Below are 19,183 nucleotides of genomic sequence, written 5' to 3'. Positions count from 1 at the left end.
CAAAGGCAGAAGACTTATCTCTGGCTCACAGAGAACTCCGTAATGCCTAAACGATTTCTTGGATGTAAATGCACCAGAGAGATAGCCAAAGATGTACATTTTAACACAAAATGGTTGCTAATCATTTTACTGCAAACGCTGACACATGGGATTACTGTATAGTTTAGGAAGGTGTACTTGAGCGGGTTTTTGTTCTGTGGTGGATTTAACTGCATGGACATAGCAGGAAGTGAGATGAGCTTGATTTAGCTCAGCAAAATGAAGGTTGAGAGGGGATATGATTGCTATGTGTTTGTGTGTTGCAGGTAACCATTGTCAGGGGAAAGTGCTACTTAATTTGAAATACAATTCTGGTTCCTAAACAAAAACAAATAGATGTAAATTGGTCATTATTAAATTTAGGCTGCAAATTAGATTAATATTTCTAACTGCTAGAACAATCAAATTTTGGATTAGTCTTTCAGTGGGATTAGCGAGAGAAAATAAAATTCCAGCAAAACAGCAATTTCCTTTAAGACAGAGTCTGATATTTTAATGGGAATTGTTTGAGATGGTATCTGTACTTGTAAGGGACTTGACTCCATCATCCTTCTGTGGTCTATGTTCCTACTAAGTTATATACATTAAAGGAGGCCTTAATCTCACCTAATCAGCTAGGATTCTTTTTTAAACAATGGAAAAATGTAGGGGCTCCACATGAAAATTTATGCTATCCTAAAATAAATATTAAAGGTAGACAGGAGAATTGTCTCTCCTTTATCTACAGAGTAGATAAAGATGACTAGTTTATACTAGAATCTTACTGTTCCTATGGTAGAAGTGAGATGAGTGGAATACCACCCTATATAGTTCACAAAATCAACCTTATTATGCTTGAAGTGGAAAATACAGTAGAGACTGTGTGACCCCTGCTGCTCTCTTGCATTTAGTTTCTTATTTTGTAGAACTCCTTCCTGTAACATGGTGTCCAAAATGATGACAGTATTCCAGGCTTGGCCATGCTGGCTCTTAAGTAATAAGTAGTACTAAGTACGGTCATTTAGACTGCATTTCCTCCAAAGTGCATTAATAATCTGTTGCAACCAACAGTTATTCAGTAGTCTGGGAAGGCTGAGGTTTCAAGTGGCTTTAAGACTTATGTGGCCAGAATCTGTGACAATAGGTGCTAACATGGGCATCTTGTTGATAAAAAATGGACTGAAAAGACCTTAGTAATGGTGAAATAAATGTAAGAACATCAGAACATAACAGGACTGAACATACTGTTCTGGATCATTCCCTGCTCTTGGAGGCAATCAAGTATCTTATACTCTTCTTAACAAACTCCTGAATTAATATTTACTGTGTGTATCTAATTAAGCAGAAATAATAAAGTAGAACAATTTGCTTTCTCTGTTACAATTAAACATATTTAGAGTTTTGTGCTGCAAGAACCAGTTTAAATTACAGACTCTTAACTTTAATTAACTGTAATTGCAAATGGGCGAAACAGTAAATTTATTTCATGCATATAAAATATATTGATGCAGGGAAGATGGATTACACTGAGATTCTAGAGCTCTGCATCAGACATGTGCTACAGTCCAGCAAACAATGCAAAAATCTTCTATTTCATTCTGTAATAAGTTCTACTCCAGAAGATGAGCTACTGTCTAGGGAATGTATGTACTTAATCTCGCATTTAAGCAATGATTTTCTTCTAAATACAGGCAAGGAAAGAGGAAATGCTACTGGACAAACAAGCTAATTCTAAGTATTCTCCACTAGCAATGATTGCTCTTTGTTTTGATAAATCATACTGAATGTATTGCTGGAATATAAATATAATCGGTTTCTTTTATTTGAAAAATGAAAGTGTTTAATGAACTGCAGTTTTTGGCTGGTCAACTGAAGTTGCTGACATCTCAGGAAAAAATAACGGCCGTGATCCTGTTGAAGGGTTTGTTTCCTTGTATAAGGATCAAATGCTAGCAAAATAATTTTATACTGGATTAGTTTTGCAGGGTGCATAAAGATATGTATTTTAAATCAATGATACTGTCATTAAACTTAGTTTAAATAAGATCTGAGTCTACACTGAATGTATCTTTATTTTTTTCAAGGAGTTTTAAAAAATCATTATGATTCTTTTTATGGGCTGGATTTATTGTCTGTTCAAATAATTATAAATTACTTAAATTAAGTTTAGCAGTAAATGATTGCTGCACAGATCATGAACAAAGAAGCAGTTCAAGATAGATACGGAATTTCTCAGCATGCTGCTCAGTAGGATGGTTTCTGCATTTCCGCTAATTATGCTACTGCAATTCAGTTATTAGTTTATTCAAAACTGAGAAGCCAATGGGGAGCTAAGAAAGTTGGAAAACCTGTTTCCTATGAGTAAAAGTTCCCCCAGTCGCTATGCACTTTAAAAGGTGATAGAGAGCAGCCTTGCAATAACATCTACCAGCTCCCTCTGTACCCTTGGATGCAAGGTTTCAGGATTGTGTGTCCAGTTGGCTTAATTGTAACCCAGGTCAGTCTTCCTTGAATGTAGGTAATGCTTCACTCTGCTGGGGACCTTTGAGGTCTGGGGACAGACCTTGCTGGTGAAAACTGAGGCAAAGAAAGCATTGAGTACCTTAGTCTCACCTGTGCCCTTGGTCACTGGGTACACCAGTCTGTTGAACAGTGGGTCCACATGAATTTCCTTAGTCTTCCTTTTGCTTCCAGTGTACTTTCAGAAGACATTTTTTGCTGGTCTTCACATCCTTTGCTACTTTTAACTGCAGCTGATCTTTAACTTTCCTAACTCCATCTTTGCATGCCTATGTATTGTCTCAATGTTTCTGCCAAAAGTGAGAATTGGAAGGATAAGGATAAGCAGTAGAAATGTGTTATTATGAGTTGAGCAGATGTGGGGAATTTAGGCTATTTATCTTAGGCTAATATAAACATAACATAGCTAATGTTACGTTAATGATGCTAACCATCCTATACGTGGTACATAATTACAAACAGATGGAGTTCCTGCTCTGAATCCTGGTCTCATGGTGTCTGTTTGCCTTTACTGACTGTAGGAGTTGGAGAGATTAACCTCATTAAACTGAACTTAGTCTTTGTGAACCCTTCTCATGCTCTGTAGGAGATGCAGCGTGGCTTTTTGGATAGTAGATATAAGCAGGAGGACCTTTCATGTACACAGTCGCAGCACATATGGAAGGAATGGGAGAGAAACTGATGGAGTAAGGATTGAGGGAGATGGACCCATGATACCAGTTGGAGCAAAGCAAATACTTCTTAAAACATGGTGGTTTGGGTCTTTAGAATGAATTGGGGTGACATAAGGTGGAGGGAGCATAGATGCTCTGGAGATTTCTAAGGTGAGAGATACTGCAGTGACTTTTGTTGGAAGATGGTCATCACATCTTAAAGTCTGAAGAGGTCATGGAGAGGGAAATTGCAGTAGCCATCATGAGTGTTAGTAGAAGTACAGATAAGGACATTTGTAGCAGCTGATATGCTGACATATGTTTGTGTTAATTCAAATCTTTCAAAGCCTTTCCTTTGCTAAATGTAAGAAGTAGATTAAAGATCAGTACGTGATAGGCACCGGTTACTTTACTCGTTGCCTGCTTCTGCTGCCAGTTGAGTCAGATGCAAAACTCGCACTGAGAAAATGTTAGCACCTATAATGGCTTTTATTGAGCAGAGTAAAGAACTGTGGAAGGGGCTTAATACTGCATAGCTTCAGAACTGATTAGGTTATAATAGAATTTTTTACTTTAATTTCATGAATTGAACTGGGAACTCGAACTTATGTGACGTGATTAACCTGCTATAGAACATGTCCTGCTATTGCATTTCAGTTGGAGTTCTGACTCCATAGCAAACACTGAAAAGAAGTACCATTCGCTTGAATAATAAAACTTGCATTTTGTTATTGTAATAGTGCTTACATTTGACATAAAAAAAAAAAAGAGAAACTGGGCAACTGATACTCCGAAAAAATCTGCTTCTAACAGTTTATTCAAGTCAAGAGCTAAATTGCACAGTAGCTTCTCTGATAGAGGTGGATGTTTTTACCTTTTGCTACCCAAACTTGCTTAGCCCTGTGGAATCCAAACAGCTTTATAGGTTCTACTGTGAAAGAAGTAGGAAAATGAAACACAGGTCAAATATAAGTCAAGTAAGAGGTTGACTATATAATATCAAAGCAATCTAAATGATGCAAGCACAGTTACATCTACATGTAACTGTTACATATAATAATTAGTTTAATTATTTTATATTTTGTAATAAATAGTTTTTCCAGATTGTTAGTAGAGAAACATTTCCTCTTCTTTCAAACAACACAAAATATTTAAATACCAGCAGAGCAATATTTAGTTCTATGTGTAAATTCATTTTGAAAGCAAACTTTTTTATTAGTAATAAATACAAATCCTATGAACTGTGGAAGTCTAGCTCAGAAAAAAAGCTACATGCTCTTTGTTTTATATTTATTCTAGTTTTCCTGTATATGTGTGTTGAATCTTGTAAGCTTGCTATATTTTTCTAAACTGAAACAATCACCTCAAAAATATTCCTTTTTAAAGTAATCACTTTAAATGTCACCTTTCTTATCTATATTTCATCTGCACATGCTGTTTTTGACCAAATCATGCTTTATTCTTCCTACTTGTTTAGGGCTGCCTCCTATGATGATTTTACGAGGTTCTTGCATTTGTACACACAACTATGGAACAGAAAAAGTACAAAGCAGTATGCATCAAGAAGCAATGTGATCATTCATTAAAAGTGCAGGAGAAGAAAAGAATAATTAAAAAAACATTTATGTATCTTACTGACAACTGTCCAACCCAGATATACTTGTTTTTCTAAATATCTCCTAAGAAAGAGTAGCAATTCACAATTCAGTGAACTCTCGTGACATCGCATTTGTAGACATTCTTAAAAGCAGTACAAAGTTTTTGTATCCATTTTTTATAAATTTGCTTTTACATTAGAGAAACTTTAATTTTTGTCAGTTAAGCTCTAAAACCAAACCATGTTTAATTAACACATTAAATATAAATAAATAAATAAAAATTCAGTAAAATATTAAATTACATTATTAATAGTAAACAATAATTTAATATATAAATAATAAATAAAATTTGCATTTGGTAGACGCATACATGTACAAGACTGTGGTGGGTTGACCCTGGCTGGATGCCAGGTGCCCACCAAAGCCGCTCTATCACTCCCCCTCCTCAACTGGACAGGGGAGATAAAATATAACGAAAGGCTCATGGGTCGAGATAAGGACAGTTTAATAAAGCAAAAGCAAAGGTCTCATGCGAAAGCAAAGAAAAACAAAAGATTTTATTCTCTGCTTCCCATGAGCAGGCGATGTCCAGCCACTCCCGGGAAGCAGGGCTTCAGTACGTGTAGCGGTTGCTCCGGAAGACAAACATAAATAATGAATGCCCCCCCTTCCTCCTCCTTCTCCTAGCTTTTATTGCTGAGCAGATGTCATATGGTATGGAATATCCCTTTGGTCAGTTTGGGTCAGCTGTCCTGGCTGTGTCCCCTCCCAAGATCTTGCCCACCCCCAGCCTACTGGTGAGGGGGGCAATGCTGGAGAGGCAGCCTTGATGCTGTGGGAGCACTGCTCAGCAGTAGCCAAAACACTGGTGTGTTATCAACACCTTTCTAGCTGCCAATACAGAACACAGCACTATGAGGGCTGCTATGGGGAAAATTAACTCCATCTCAGCCAGACCCAATCCAAAGACGCCTAACTACACTATGTATTGTTTGTTTTTACTTTAGCTCTAGTTCATTTCACTATAAAAATGTTTTTTTTCCCCAAGCATTGCACAATTTGGGTATGCAAAGGCAATGGTGAATGAAAATCAGTTCTGATCAGTTGATCAGAATCAACTAAACATTTTTTCTCAAAATTTTAGGATTATTACACTGAGCCTCTTTTTTCCAGGAAGCTATAAAACTCAAGAAACATATAGTGCAATTAAAACCCTTGACTGTAGGATTAACTTAATTGGGGTATTGAAGTCCTTTATTTTTTGAGAACTAACTCTGTTGTGGAAGTTAGGGAACTTGTCTCCCTATGGTCTTGCTATGGTCATCTCTTAAGAATTATTCAGTGAATAAATCTTAAAACCCAGCAGGTTTTAAAATTTCCCCTTACATTATTTTCTTTCTCATTTCCCTCCCCCCATCTTGTCTTTAACTTCCTTCTCTTTTCTGTGTCTCAGTTGAGTTTCACCTTACCAATACACTCTCATATTCCATCTTTGAAGAAACTTTTCAGAACCACATTACAGCCCTTTAAAGTATAACTTTCAAAGCTGGGGAGTCTGGCATCTGCTTTCTCTGCTGATCTCTTCTTTCTACCATTTCACCCATGTTCCAATTTAGCACACACATCTCCAGTAAAACACTTGTAGATATATCAAAAAACTGGCTTCTGTTTAGTGAATTTCAGTTTTTGGCACCAATATTGTCACCAATGCCAGTAACGTTTTCATTCTTTCAGTTTTCATGTTTTCTATGAAACCTCTCCAAAGGCTGTCTTTTCAACAAATATAAACTTCTTTTAAATTTTAACGTATCTGGAAATACGCATGGAAAAATTTCAACCAGCCATATAGCATATTCACCTATGAGACATTAGCATATATCCGTGCTCTCTCATATGCTTTGAACTGACAGTAACTGAGACAGCCTTTGTAGAGAACTTGAGGAGTAGAAGAGGATGGAATCTAACTTTATTCCATATCATGAAATGATAGATATAGTCCGAACTAAGGCTGTAAACTTCCCATTGTAGCACAGTGTTAGTACTGTCTGCATATTGAACAATGTTACAGTTGTCAGTTTTGATATATTCCACATTCCATACCTGTGATTATCTTGCAAAAAAAATGTCCTTTTAGATGTAAGACTTTGGCAATGTGAACCATTTCCAGTGCTGCAGAGGACTGTATCTCTGGAACTGAGAAGGCAAGAGGCAAAAAGGAAGTTTATACTAAAGTTAAATATAAACAATCTAGAAGAAATAATATCTTGTAATGTCACTTTTCGTGAAGATGTTTTGAGTCACAAAGGACTGATTTTTTACTGTCATTTAAATACTTAAATTCATATTCATTAGTAAGTATTTAATGAATAAAATATTGCTCGTGGTTATTATTTTGTGGGAAATACTGAAAATAGTGAAGTGTATTTGAGCATATGTATGTAAAGAATCATTAAGCTACCATTCAAAAAGAAAAAAGATGAAGTTGTAGTGAATATTATGTAGTTTAGCAGAGTAATTCTAGGAGAGAAAATTATTTGCAATTGAATTTCTATTGAGGATTGGGATCTTAGTTGACTGAAATAATAGAATCATGAATTAGATTTTCTTCTTGTTAAAGGGAATGTAGCATATTTTGTAGCATTCCTCAACAAACTTAGTTTCTGTATGGTTCACTTTATGTTTTAATAATTAAATAATTCTTAATTAAGTAATTAATAATTAATATAAGAGATGAGGAATGGCTGAGGGTTTCAGTAGTAAAAGTAGAAGAATGGACAACATTTCAGAGCTATCATGAAGCAAGAATTGGCAGGATTTGTTGGCAAGCCACTGAGTGGAGGAATAAATAGGATATCAAGGTTATGAACTGTAATAATGAAAAGGATGGTGAAGATGGGGAGTAACAGATGTCATACAATGTAGTCGATATGCTTTTATCTTGTACAGATTCAATTTATGACTGAGCATTCAATTATAGATGTCAGAAAAACATCAGCAGGGCGAAGAGGAGAAACCAGATCCAAAATGTAAGTTAGATAGTTGCTGAAGTAGTGATGGGGCTAAGAATAATAAGAGCAAGTGAAGTCAGCCTGCCTGCTTTTCTGTGGCAGAAGGGAATTGAGAGTTTCCATGTTTGTGTGCCCTGCTGTCCTGTGCAATCCCTCGTCCCTCATCCCGCGACTGCTGACTCCTTTCACACTGTGACTTGTCTTCACTCTGAGCTGTGACTTAGCGCCAACATAGACCAAGTAAAGAGCTTTGGGTGAATGGCATCCTGAGGGGATGGTGGCTTTCAGAGGGGCCACCTGAGGGCACCTAGGCTCATGTGGTGTCACTGGGGCTCTTCCTACCAGCTGAGCAGATGTGGGCTATTCTCACTGCCTTGTGCTGTTGATACCAGCTGTCTCTGGACTGAGGCAGTCATTGCATGTCATCACTATTCTCCAGGTCATCTTTGTATTTAAAATATATATTTAAGCAATGAACTTGAGATCTGATGTTCTTTTTTTTGATACCCAGCTGTTCTAGTGAAGTCCTTCAAAATACCTGCTAGATCTAGCAAAGGTGTCAGAAAGTAGTACATTCATCCAGAGAAAAGGTAGTTTCGCTCTTGAAGCAATTCTCAAACTTAGCTGAATGTTTTCTGTTGGAAATATTCTTGTAACCAGGAAGTGAAATCTTAGCATGTAAAAATGTTATAATGCTTTCTTCTTTTCTAGATTAAAATAGGAAGCACTTTTTTCATATCAGAGCACCGTACATATCAGAGGGATGTGTGGGATACCAAATGACGATGAGAAGTTTGGATAGAAGAGTGCTGGAAAAACAGAGAGGGATTTCTGTGTAAACTGGAGAAAGAACCTTACCTTTAAAACTGTTATTCTACCTATGTAACACGAAGCACAATTCAACTTCACTAAAAATTATGCAAAAGCTGTGGAAGACAAAATAGGGAAAAAAGTGTAGTCTTAAATGATGATTGACTAGGGCTTTTTCTTCTTGTTGAAATAAAATGTAGCCATCTACTGATTCCAGAGCTGTGTAGTGACAGTGGTTACAAAGTGCATCAAAGTCAGGGTTTCTGGTCTCCCTGCTGCATTAAAAATATGCAGCAGATAAATGATTAAAATATTTTTATTAATTATTATTTAAAATGGATATGCTCTTGCATAAACCAGAACTAATAATTTCTCTATTTCCACACAGCCGAGGCAACGAGAATAGACTAGCGCTACGACGACAGACCATTCTCCGGGAGAAAGGGAGGAGGCAGGCCAGTCGAGGGCCAGCATATATGTTTAATGACCACTCAACAAGTCTTTCTCTTGAGGAGGAGCGCTTTTTGGATGCAGCAGAATATGGAAATATTCCAGTGATTCGCAAAATGCTGGAAGAATGTCCCTCACTCAATGTGAACTGTGTGGACTATATGGGCCAGAACGCCTTGCAGCTGGCAGTTGCTAATGAGCACCTGGAGATAACAGAACTTCTGCTGAAGAAGGAGAACCTGTCTCGGGTTGGGGATGCCTTGCTTTTGGCTATTAGCAAAGGTTACGTTCGGATAGTGGAAGCCATCCTAAACCATCCCGCGTTTGCCGAAGGCAAGAGGCTTGCATTGAGTCCTAGCCAGTCGGAGCTCCAGCATGATGACTTCTATGCATACGATGAAGATGGCACACGGTTTTCCCATGACGTTACACCGATCATTCTGGCTGCTCACTGCCATGAGTATGAGATCGTCCACACTCTGCTGAGAAAAGGAGCTCGGATCGATAGGCCACATGACTATTTCTGCAAGTGCAGTGAATGCAATCAGAAACAAAAGCATGACTCTTTCAGCCATTCTAGATCCAGAATCAATGCCTACAAAGGTCTGGCCAGCCCTGCTTATCTGTCTTTGTCCAGTGAAGACCCTGTAATGACTGCCTTAGAGCTCAGCAATGAGCTGGCCGTGCTTGCCAACATTGAAAAAGAGTTTAAGGTGAGTAGAGGGATAATGATTCTGACAGACACAGAATTACAAAGTTCAATCAAAGGTCTTTCTCCCATTCCTTGAACAGTAAGAGATCAGCATCATCTTCATAAATATGTGGGAAAATATGTAATTGTTTAATGAATGGAAGATTTAAATCTTTGGGAATGTTTTACTGCTCTGTGCTGATTGTAATTCATGCTGCTTATGTAGAATGTGCCAGTGAACTCATTTTCTACTTTCTGTCAGGCAGGATAGTAAAGGAGGCCCTTCAAACCCATGGGTGAAGCTGGCTTAGGACAGAGGAAAGAGGAGACTAAAGTGGTACAGTTTGGTCACTTATGCAAGACAAATTGCACGATTCTATTAAACCTTCATGCATTCTCATTATTTTCTTGTAGTTTTACATTTACTCACAAAAACGACTCTAAATAATGTCCTCCTTTTCCTTTTTTAATGTGCTGCTTTTCTCTGGTATTTCTACTCACCTCTTCCTCTTTTTTACTTATTTGTACTTAGTTATATGTGAACTCTGTGAAGTTAAAGACTGTTTCAGTGTTATATAGATTTTTTAATGTTTCACAAATGCATGATTTTGAAAAAAAAAGTAATAGTTGAGACCCAGAGATTCAAGGCCCCTTAGATCCTTGAAGCATGACTGTTCCTTGGGGTTTTTTTTGTTATATAGATACAATGGTGCACAACCTACAAAAATATTTACCACAGTTTATTTGTGTTAAGACAGTAAGAACATAAGCTTTTTGCTCTCAGTAAATGCAAAATCAGGCCTTGTGCAAACATTGGCAGTGTTAATTATGACTTAGGTTAGCTAAAATCCCTTGGACTGGGTTTACCTTATGGGACCCTATTGAAAGCAGATGCTAGTATATGATACTACTGTGACGGAGCAAGATACGTAGACTTCACTAGCAGGAGATCAAACCCCCTCCAAAGCAGTAATAGAATCATTTCCAACATTGTGTTAGGAAGAGTTTGAAGTTGCCATGATCAATATTTAATGTTAATCTTCATAGCAGTGGCACAGTTTGCAAGGCCGTGAACCCATCTCTGCTCAGCCAACCTGAGCTGAGATGCTGCAGTTCTGAATTAATTACTCCTGACTCATGCTCATAGGTGTATCTTTGTGGCACCAATGTGTTGTAAGAAGCTGAAATATTTCTTGGAGAGGGAAAAGAAGGAGGAGGAATGTGCAAGCGGATCTTAAAAACAGCAGCTAAACAGCTGGAATGGGAGCAGAGGAGAATTTTTATTTTATATCAGTAAGACGAAATGCTGGGAGGAGCATTTCAGCTTAATGCAGAGGATGAACGTCTGCCCCATGAAGTCCTTGGCAGAAATCCTTAGGACCTCAGTGGACTGAGATTTCATCCACTGCTTTCACGTACAGTTCAGAGAAGAGTATTTAAACCACATACTCTTGTTTTTTTCTCTTTAGCAGCTGCTGAAGATGTGAACAAAAGGACTTGATTAACTTAAAGGGGGGTAAATTTAGAACAGAACAGAAAAACATTTTTCATACACCATAAATGCAGCCTGTTAAGTTCACAACTATGTTGAGATAAATAGCATGTCTTATTTGTAGGGACTGTATAGCTCCATTTACCACAGTTGGAGCGACACAAGCTAAGATTATTATAAAGATGAATAAAATCATCATCTGGAACAGTCAGCAAGAATTGTCCTTCAAATGTATGCTGCAGTACACAACTGGTGAGATGAACTGGGAGTGCAGTATTTACCCCTGGTGCCACCAGGGCAGGGAATGGAGCACATGGGTGAGAAAAGGTGGGCTGGTTCAGAGAGCAAGCTTCTGCAGCCTGCCCTGAAGTGCCATGAGGAGGTCCTTTCTCAGCGTGACCTGGCTCATCCCTGAGTGACTTTTGGTTTTTTAGTTCCTCTTTTGTCTCAGTTGCCTTCTCTAAAATTAGAGCTCCACTTCTAGTGTAGTGTTGTATAAAGAATTGCAACAGAGATTTTGAGGTACTGTCCCTCAGCAGAAACAGGAGTCGACAAGAGACAGAGAAGCTCCATGTTGCTGGGTGTTAATCAGCCAAACTCTGCTGAGGATGTACATGCTCTTTAGAGTAGAGTGAAGGTGAATAGGAACAATGAGGAGCAGGAGCTCAAGGCAACATGGAAATTTAACTCTCCCTTAATTTAAGGTTTCACCAGGAGCAGGTGGCTGGCAACATAAGGTCCTTTGGGGATGTTTTTGTAGGTACTAAGATCATGTGGTGGTTCTGGATAAATATTGAAGGCCATGGAGTACATTTATACGTGCATTGACGAACGTTAACATTTACACTATTGATAAGTGGTAACATTTACCATATCTAGGCAGGCTGGGGGCTTGACTGAGAAATACCTGGCTTAGGTTCAGTGCAGGCGGTACAAAGGTTGTGTGTACAAGTTGCAGGAAATAGACACTGTTGTTTTTACTGAGTCTGGACTTGTTTGTGCTCCTGCAAGCTCATATCCCTACTTGCAGCAATTTATCTAAAAATTGTTACCCTTACTTTATTTCAGGAGTTTGCTACAATTATCCGGATAGTGTACTCCCTGCATAAAAATGTGGTTTTTGTAAAAACGTGTTACACGTGTTAGTGTAATCAAAACAAGTATATTTTTAGTGCATAGATTAGCTGGACATAGCAAATCTTCAGCTCCACCTAGGGTTTCCCTGAACCATTTAAAGTATTTCAGACCTTACCTAAATGAAAATTGAACTTTCTGGTAACACACTGTTTTAAAAGTCAGCTGTTTTGTAGTGTTGATGGAGTATTGTTGCAGGGGAGCTTCCTAGCGGGTGCCTACAGCAACCAGTGGCACAGATAATTCCCAGGTCATCCTCAGAGGCAATGGAAAGGGTTAATGCTCAAACTATGATGCTGGTTGTTTCATGACTATCTTATAAATTACTTCTCTCTCCTGTCTTACACCATCAGTTGATGTTAGAGATAACACTGACCACGAAACTGTGATTCACCCAAAACAGGAAGTGCCATAATCAGCGGAAACCACTATTCTCTGGAATAAACTCCTTTCTTTGCTTCAAACCTCTGTAGCGGTGTCATCTAGTATTACATGCCTGTTGCATTTGGTTACAGGTATTGTTTTTACAAGTGTTTTGGAGGATCATTCTTTATTGGGAGTAAAACCAGAAAAAAGTAGAAGATGGCTTCTGAAGGAAGACTAACTGGACAGATGTGTCAGGCACAATGTAGGAATATTTCTGTACCAAGCAAACAGCTAATTCAGGCTTCCTGAGTAATTCTGAGGTCTTCAGGATTTACTGAACACCATTTAATTTAGCTTTTTATGACATGGCTAAGTGTGCAGCTTTACAAGGTTTGATATATAGAATATTTTTGGTTTGGGGGATTGTGCTTGTATTTTCTGTCATCTAAATTGTTTGCCCACCCTAGAGCTAATATCTCTAGTATGTCCATAAGGATGTAGATGATATCTGACAAATGTTGTCCTGCAGAAATGTGGCCTGGAGTTTTGAGAAGGACAGCTGTGGCCCAGTGCTGTTCAAAATGGATAAGATTTGCATTTAGTACAAAAACCACTGCAGCTATAATGGCAACAGACTGTTTTATTGTTTAATGGGATGGAGTGGAAAATGTATGTTTAAATTAAACGTAGATACCTTAAACAAAAGGTAACATCACATTTTAGAGAAGAAGAACTGAGGCACTGAAGGAGTAAGGGCCACCTTTGTAAGGGGAATAATGTGTTTATCTACCTACTATGATGCCTAAATCCAACATTTAGGTCCCACTTACATTCACAAGGCACTTTGAAATCCTAAATCCTTGTATAGCAGTATGCGTGTTTCTGGCATTGGCCTCTACAGTTCACTAAGCAGGGCCAGGATGTGGTCTGGAGCACTGCTCCATCTCATCTGTGGGATTCAGTGTCAGCCTGTGTCCTGAGAGCGTTTTCATCCCGGGCACAGTCTGGGGGACAGCAGAAGCCTGTGACTGGTCACAGGAGGCTGCATGGAGAAGGTCTCTTTCTTCAGGGAGAAAAGGCTGTGGTGATGCTCTCCTGCTCTCCTGGGCACGTTCTCCTGCTTACGTGGTCAGAGGTAAGGCAAATCATGGTCAGCTGAGGTTTTCAGAGTGACCGTGGCCTGCTTGCTTCCTTACCCGGGACACCAAGACAGTCTGCAGCTGCTCCTACCACAAAGGGCAGGTGACCCCTCTCGGCAGCAGCCACTGTCACCCCCACCCCTCCTGTCATTCCTCTGCCACCAGCGTCTTGTTCCTCTGGTTCCTCATCCCCCACAGCGCTCACCCCAAATCATCACCTTCCTTTTGCAGGGTGGGAGCGGCCAGTGCTGCCCCCTTGTCCTTGGTGTGGCAAAATTGTTTTTTTCCTAAACTGCTGAGGAGCCCTGAACCAATGTTTTCACGCATGTAAAATAAAGCACATGCAATTAAGGGCTGATTCTTTTTAGAGCCTCCAATTGTAATTTAATGCTAACTACCTTCTCAAGTGTCCCAGAACTGCTTTTTTAATTCATGAAGTTTACAATTTGCAGTAAAGGAGAACTCGTGGAATTATCCGTGTGCCTTTGGCCATCTTCAAAAATAAGTTAAGCCAAACAAATTACCACGTTCCCTTGGCTCCCATTAATGGTAAAAGACATGTGAGACTCTGGGGGAGGGGGAACTTTCTGTGCATGTGCGACAGAGAGACACTGAGACGGCGAGAAGAGTATATTAATCTTTTTTGCTGTCACTACACATTTAAGTGGACCAAGGAGACAAGGGGCAAAAGGCGGCCTGTGGAGTAGTCTCTGCAAGTTAACACACTTGATTTCTTAGAAACAAAGTTGCCTGGCTAGAGCTACCTGCCCTGTGCTCAGATCCTGACAAATCTTCGCGTAGCAGTTTAAGACATTATCATCCCATCTGTCCTCCATAACCTTCCCTGAAAGGATAAATTCTTCATAAGGGAATACGTCTCAAGACAGCAGACTGTGAACTGGAGCAGGGATGTGCGTTGCCTTCAGCTGACTGTGCTGTGTGACAACTGTCCTGTGCTGCGGCTGGGGTGGAGGTGGTGATGCTGGGCACCGCTCAATTCCCCAAAGCTCGGTTGCTGTAACCTGACCGCTGAGGACATTTCAGCTGAGCTACCATCACTGATCACAGCTGTGGCAGTATTTCACAGGAGGGGAAGCTGTTTTATTGCGTTTGCAAATGAGAAAAGAAACTGATGGAGTTTATGGATGAATTAACTGGGTGCTAATATATACTGTGATACCGTGTACAAACCTAAATTCAGAAGGGATAATTCTGCAAAGTGTGAATGGGGGTATCTGGCTATTTTTAAAAGTGCCCATTCAGTGCCCTGGTAAATAGGACTACACTCAGAAAAAAATCATATTCTTCATTAGAATAAATTATTGTATATGATTTTTGTTTTGAGACTACCCAAAGGCATTGGACTCCACCATGGAGTAATGGTCTCCTCCCATACTGTTTCGAAAATCCATGTCATGTCTCAGTCACCAGAGCTGGAAAATACTGATGAAGAGTGTGTGAGTGTGCATGTATATATGTATCTCGTACCAGAAAATATGCACATACCAATATATTACAAATATATTACAATATTTTGTAATAGTTATTTATGAAGGCCAAATTATTTTGTTCCTAAATCTATTGAAAAATATTCATTTTTTCATTTGATGTTCAGGGGTCAGATATCAGTTTGGAACAGTTCATGGTACCTACTTGTACAAGAGTGCATAGGTTGACTCTATGTTTTTCCTTTGTCTGTGAATCTCAAATGGCTACTTTTCCTTTCATTTTGAAGAGGACATTTATGTATTAAAATGATTGAATACTGAATCTTATCTTAGCTGCTGCTACAAAAATGAAAGCCAAACAGAAGGTGATATATTACTCTCAAAAAATGTCTTTCTGTAGTGCTAAAAAGTGAAGATTTTTGGTTAATCTCTCTTGTTATTCTTCTGAAGAGAGGGAAAATAAATAATACAATAATAAAATATACAGCGTGTCATGAAATGGTTAGTTTTAGTATTTAGCTTCTGTTGTCTTTGTAGAGAAATGACATTAAAGTTCCTTTCTCTTTTATGACAGATCTGAGCTATCTTGCTTATATTACATTATTAAAAAAATAAATCACTGGCAGTTTTATGTAGACTTACAATAGTGTCTATAACTATTTGTCTATGAATGTTTGCATCCATCTAAGTAAAGTGAAATGTAGAACTTGGATGCAATCCTTTAATATATCCAAGTAATAAACTGGTATTGTGGTGTTGTGGGTAATAAAGCACAAACATGCATGAAGTACACCCTCAGCAAATAAACTACGATATTCTGTATACTCACAATAACGGTTTCTCTTCCAGGGTGTGCATTAGATGGCAGTTAGTATGAAGGAAGTAATTAAAAAGAAGGGACTAAACAGAGACTAAGAGTGGGAGAAGGGAGAATGCTATGAAGAACAGCCCAGAAGAGGGGAAAATGTGTCACTGTAGTGAAGGCATTCATAGAAAGTTACTTTGAACATGAAACAGAGACTACATGAGCCGTCCTGTATGGTGTGGAGTGGTTGGAGGTTTTTTCATTCTTTTGTTTGGGAAAAATTCTACAGTAATTTAATCTTTTTAAGACATAAAAATTAGCAGAGATCACAAAAATGTCAGAAGTTGATGACACATGTATGAGTAAATCTCTTGTAAGATCTAGGCCAGGGGTAATATATCTGTACACATTTTTTAGCTTTAGGTATACATCTATATCTATATCCATCTAACTCCCTATCTGTCTAGCTGTATTCATCTTTTATAACCCAAACACAGCTGCAAGTAAGGAGTGGTTAACGAACTGTGGATTGCAATGATCAAAATGTCTTTTTCTGTTTTGACTTACGCCTTTTGGAAAACAGTGACTGAGAATATTTGGTACTTAAACCGATAAGCAACTGAACCTGCAGTTGTAGGGCAACATTTTGGCTCACATGGTGAAGTCTTTTGTGAGGTATTTGAGCTAGAGAGCATTGAGTTGAAGTTAGAGATGTGGTATCACCGTGCTATCAGTAGCACTGCTGACACTGTTGCTGCAAAACAGCAATCAAATCTTGTGTTTGCAAGCTAAAAGAGATGCTGGAAACTGAGAAGGATAAGATTTACAAGAATAATTCAAGGCCTAAGAAAATTCAATATATTTATGTAATTCTGAAGAAGGCTGGGAAGTTGTTTAGATGTGTTCTCTGTAGGCTACTCATCTTCTCCAATTGAGATCTCTACAGTGTAACTTTCTACATCTGAGCTAGTTATTTAGACTTCTGTGACAGTCAGGGAATAGAAAAATTTCCCTTGTGCTATTCATCTCAACTTGAAATAGTCATTAAAATATGTCATGCAATATTTCTGAAAGTGCTTTTTTACTTTCAATTGGCTCTAAAGCAAGTCTAGAGAAGTAACTCTGGTATAAAAATTGATAATGTAGATGTCCAAGGTAACCAAGGTGAGACAAATACTACTCTTTGAACATGCAGGGGGAGTAGATGCCTGATAACAAAGTGCTGTTAATCTACCAGAAAAAAAAAGTAACAAGATGCAAACAAACTACTGATGCTCACAGATGTGTAGCTGGGATGTAGAACTGTTTCTGTCGTGTTAGGTCTCAACAGCAAGTTATCTTCTTTCTTCTTTTCTTTTCTAGAATGATTACAAGAAATTGTCTATGCAATGCAAGGATTTTGTAGTTGGACTCCTTGATTTGTGCAGAAACACGGAAGAAGTGGAAGCTATTTTGAATGGTGATGTAGAGATGAGCCATAATAATGGAGAACATGGTCGCCCTAGCCTTAGCCGCTTAAAACTCGCCATTAAGTATGAAGTTAAAAAAGTAAGCAATTATGTTGATCAAACAGACATGTCATGATAGTGTTATTAAATTGTGCTATTATTAAATGTTTATGTTTTGGTAGCCTGTGACACTTAAATGAACATTTGGGCCCTTCTGCACAGCGTATTTTACACACAAAAGAATCCTTGCCCCAAATAGCTTGTAATATAAACAAGAAGCAGATATTCAGGGTGAAGACTGGTCACAGTGAGTATGAGAGCAAATGGTGCTAAAAAAATGTGTAGCTATATGCAAAATTTGCAGATATTTATTTGTTTTTAGTTTTAATCTATTTTTAAAAAAAAAGATGGAAGAAATTTGCACTACTTCTGCAGCCTGGAAAAATATAAGACTTAATTAAAACCAGAGGATAGCACAGCAGTCGTGTGCACTGCATGATAACAAATACTGATACACATTTTTGTCAAGCTGTTGTGTCTTACTCAGAAAGTTGAGAAAACTTAGTGAAATTGCATGTCTCACAGAAAATGTACATTTGTCTGTATAGAGGATCAGCGACACAATCTAGGAGTAATAGTACTGTGGTTCTCACTTCTGAAGAACAGCAGGCTCCAGGCAGCGTCAAATACAGGAGTTGTCGTCCCTTCTTTGGCTTACTTTCATTTCTACTGTCAGTTTAATACTCTGGTCGGCATCTGAAAAGCGCTCAGTGAAACCAGCTGAGTTAGTAGCTGCACCAAGACCCTTGAATTAGCCAGAAAACTTCTCTTGGATAATACAGGTTGTAAAGTTCTAGGTGACGTGTGTGAACCGGGGAGAAATGATTTGTGTGATGAAGTTTGTACAACCGAAGATCAAGAAGATACAGCTCAGGAATATACTTCAAAAGCAGGTTACCCTAAAGTAGAGCTATCTCCTGATAGAGCAGCAAGACCTTTGATAAAACTTTTCCTACATAATGAAATGGATCAGGTCACCACTGTGAAAATAAACAATATCTTATTTTAACAACAAAAAAAAATAGATAGGGAATCAGGACTCTTAAAAATCCAGTATGGACTGAATATACATATCTAATTTATCAGGGAAGAGTTGCAGATTTTTTACAAAAATTGAGTTCACATCTCTGGGAGACACCTAAAACTTTTATATGTGAGAAGTATTTATGTGTTCATGAAGGGAAGAGAAGAAGAAAACCATTTTGACTGAAGAGCACCTACCAGCATATGAACACAAACCTGCAAACCAATTGGCAAGCTATGGTCACTAAGAAGAGCTGAAACAACTTTTGAAGAGAACATATCACATTGATCTTGTCCTTTGTAGTATTTGAGTCTTAATCCTTCCTTGAATGTGAACTTTCTTTCAACACTTTCTCTTGCCTGAAAAAGACATTTCTTGCACCTTCAACCAGTCATCCTTTAAATATAGAGAACTATTCTAGAAAAAAATTACTAGATTCAGTTAAATTTTTAGTTGTATTTCCAAGTCTAGACTTAAAAATTTACGGTGCACAAGAATCCACTGTTTATTATTATCTGC

At 38.3% G+C, this 19,183-nt stretch overlaps 1 protein-coding gene across 1 annotated transcript in view; it reads left to right on the top strand.

Moving 5' to 3' along the window:
• TRPC6 (transient receptor potential cation channel subfamily C member 6) overlaps positions 1 to 19,183 on the top strand; it is a 109,217-nt gene that overhangs the window by 58,716 nt on the left and 31,318 nt on the right. Inside the window, exons 2-3 of the mRNA XM_050894763.1 lie at positions 8,996 to 9,770; positions 17,495 to 17,680. Of these exons, the coding sequence (XP_050750720.1) occupies positions 8,996 to 9,770; positions 17,495 to 17,680 (961 nt within the window). The remainder of the gene's footprint in view (positions 1 to 8,995; positions 9,771 to 17,494; positions 17,681 to 19,183) is intronic.

Source organism: Gymnogyps californianus, chromosome 1, assembly GCF_018139145.2.
Source record: "Gymnogyps californianus isolate 813 chromosome 1, ASM1813914v2, whole genome shotgun sequence".
NCBI lineage: Eukaryota > Metazoa > Chordata > Aves > Accipitriformes > Cathartidae > Gymnogyps > Gymnogyps californianus.
This window is presented reverse-complemented; position numbering and strand designations above follow the sequence as displayed.